Source organism: Capsicum annuum, unplaced genomic scaffold (genome assembly GCF_002878395.1).
Source record: "Capsicum annuum cultivar UCD-10X-F1 unplaced genomic scaffold, UCD10Xv1.1 ctg76370, whole genome shotgun sequence".
NCBI classification, from domain to species: Eukaryota; Viridiplantae; Streptophyta; class Magnoliopsida; order Solanales; family Solanaceae; genus Capsicum; species Capsicum annuum.
In genome coordinates this window covers 1-1,694 of record NW_025886665.1, presented here as the reverse complement: position 1 = coordinate 1,694, position 1,694 = coordinate 1, and the positions used below count along the sequence as shown (strand labels likewise).

The following is a 1,694-nucleotide window of genomic DNA, read 5'->3' as shown; positions in this document are numbered from 1 at the left end:
TTTCCTCCCGGAGAGTTTGCATACGTTTACTTTCTTCTACGATGATGTTTGTCTACCGACAGATTACAGACACATGGAAGGTTTTGGTATTCACGCCTATCAATTGATCAAAAAAGCTGGGAAAGCACATTATGTGAAGTTCCACTGGAAGCCAACTTGCGGTGTCTAGTCCATGACGGAGGAAGAAGCTATTAGGGTGGGAGGTACTAATCCTAGCCACTCCACCAAGGATCTTTACTATTCAATTGCTGCTGGCAACTACCCTGAGTGGAAACTTTTTATCCAAATTATGGATCCCGAGGATGTTGACAAATTCGACTTTGACCCTCTTGACGTAACCAAGATTTGGCCTGAGGATATCTTGCCATTGATGCCAGTTGGTCGATTGGTATTGAATAGTAACATCGATAACTTCTTTGCAGAGAATGAGCAGCTCGCATTTAACCCTGGACATATTGTCCCTGGTATCTACTATTCGGAGGATAAGCTTCTCCAGACTAGGATATTTGCATATGCTGATACTCAGAGACACCGTATTGGACTAAACTATATGCAGCTCCTAGTTAACGCTCCCAAGTGTGCTCATCAAAATAATCACCGTGATGGTGCCATGAACTTCATGCATCGCGATGAGGAGGTATTAAGCACCAGTCAACTAGTGCTATTTTATTTTTTTCCTTATATTTTCGTTGTCCTCTGAACTGTAAGGTGGCATGTGAGTTTTTGAACATTATTGACTTTACAAGGCACATTGCAAGTTCCTATTAGAATTCTTCTGATGTATAACTAAATTTTCCAGGTGGATTATTTGCCCTCAAGGTTTGATCCTTGTCGTCCTGCCGAGCAGTACCCAATTCCTTCTTGTGTCTTGACAGGAAGGCGTCAAATGGTGAGGCCAATCTTTCTTATTGTTCATCTGTATAAATCGTGTTTTATTAATCTATGAATGAGTTTAATTTCACTCACATATGTATGTTATTGGTTTTTTAGTGTGTCATTCCGAAAGAGAACAACTTCAAGCAGGCAGGGGAGAGATACAGATCCTGGGCACCTGACAGGTAATTTGGTTCTTCTTCATATTAATATGGCCATTCTCCCCCCTCTTAAACACGCGGGGATAACTGAGTAACCTTGCTATTTCAGGCAAGACAGATATATCAACAAATAGGTTGAGTCTTTATCCGATCCCTGAGTCACTCATGAGATACGCAGTATATGGATATCGTACTTGTCTCAGGTTTGAGTTTTTCCCTTCTTTACCATGATTCTTCGGTCCTAATGAAGCACGGTAAACAAAACCAATCTTTTTGTATGAATACATTGCAGGCTGACAAGTCTTGTGGTCAGAAGGTCGCTGCTCATCTCACTGTGAAGCCAACAATGTGAAGATGAAAACAGTTGGAAATGGGAAATGTTTCAAGTTGCAATGCTGAAGGACTAATACAAGAAAACGTTCGCGTTGGTGCTGTAAACTGTACTGCTTTTTACTACAATAATGTTGTATTTTGTACCGAACTTTGGATGTCTTGTGTTTTATTACGATGATGTTGGAAACTGAATAAGTTTAAAGTTGTACTTGTATGTTCAAGTATTGTAATCATCTTCTTTGTTTCACCTTTTTTAAGTCATGTTGGGTACTTGTTCACTTTGGTGCTTGAAGTAAACACTTTCAAGTCAATAATACCACTTTCATT

The 1,694-nt window shown here is 39.8% G+C and overlaps 1 protein-coding gene across 1 annotated transcript; it reads left to right on the top strand.

The window, feature by feature from the left end:
- Positions 1–1,614, top strand: LOC124894642 (catalase-like). Its single transcript, XM_047405235.1, has 5 exons — positions 1–637; positions 800–889; positions 991–1,058; positions 1,144–1,237; positions 1,327–1,614. The coding sequence occupies exons 1-4, from the start codon at positions 173–175 to the stop codon at positions 1,166–1,168; spliced, it is 648 nt and encodes a 215-aa protein (XP_047261191.1). The 5' UTR covers positions 1–172; the 3' UTR covers positions 1,169–1,237; positions 1,327–1,614.
- The last annotated feature ends 80 nt before the right edge of the window (positions 1,615–1,694 follow it).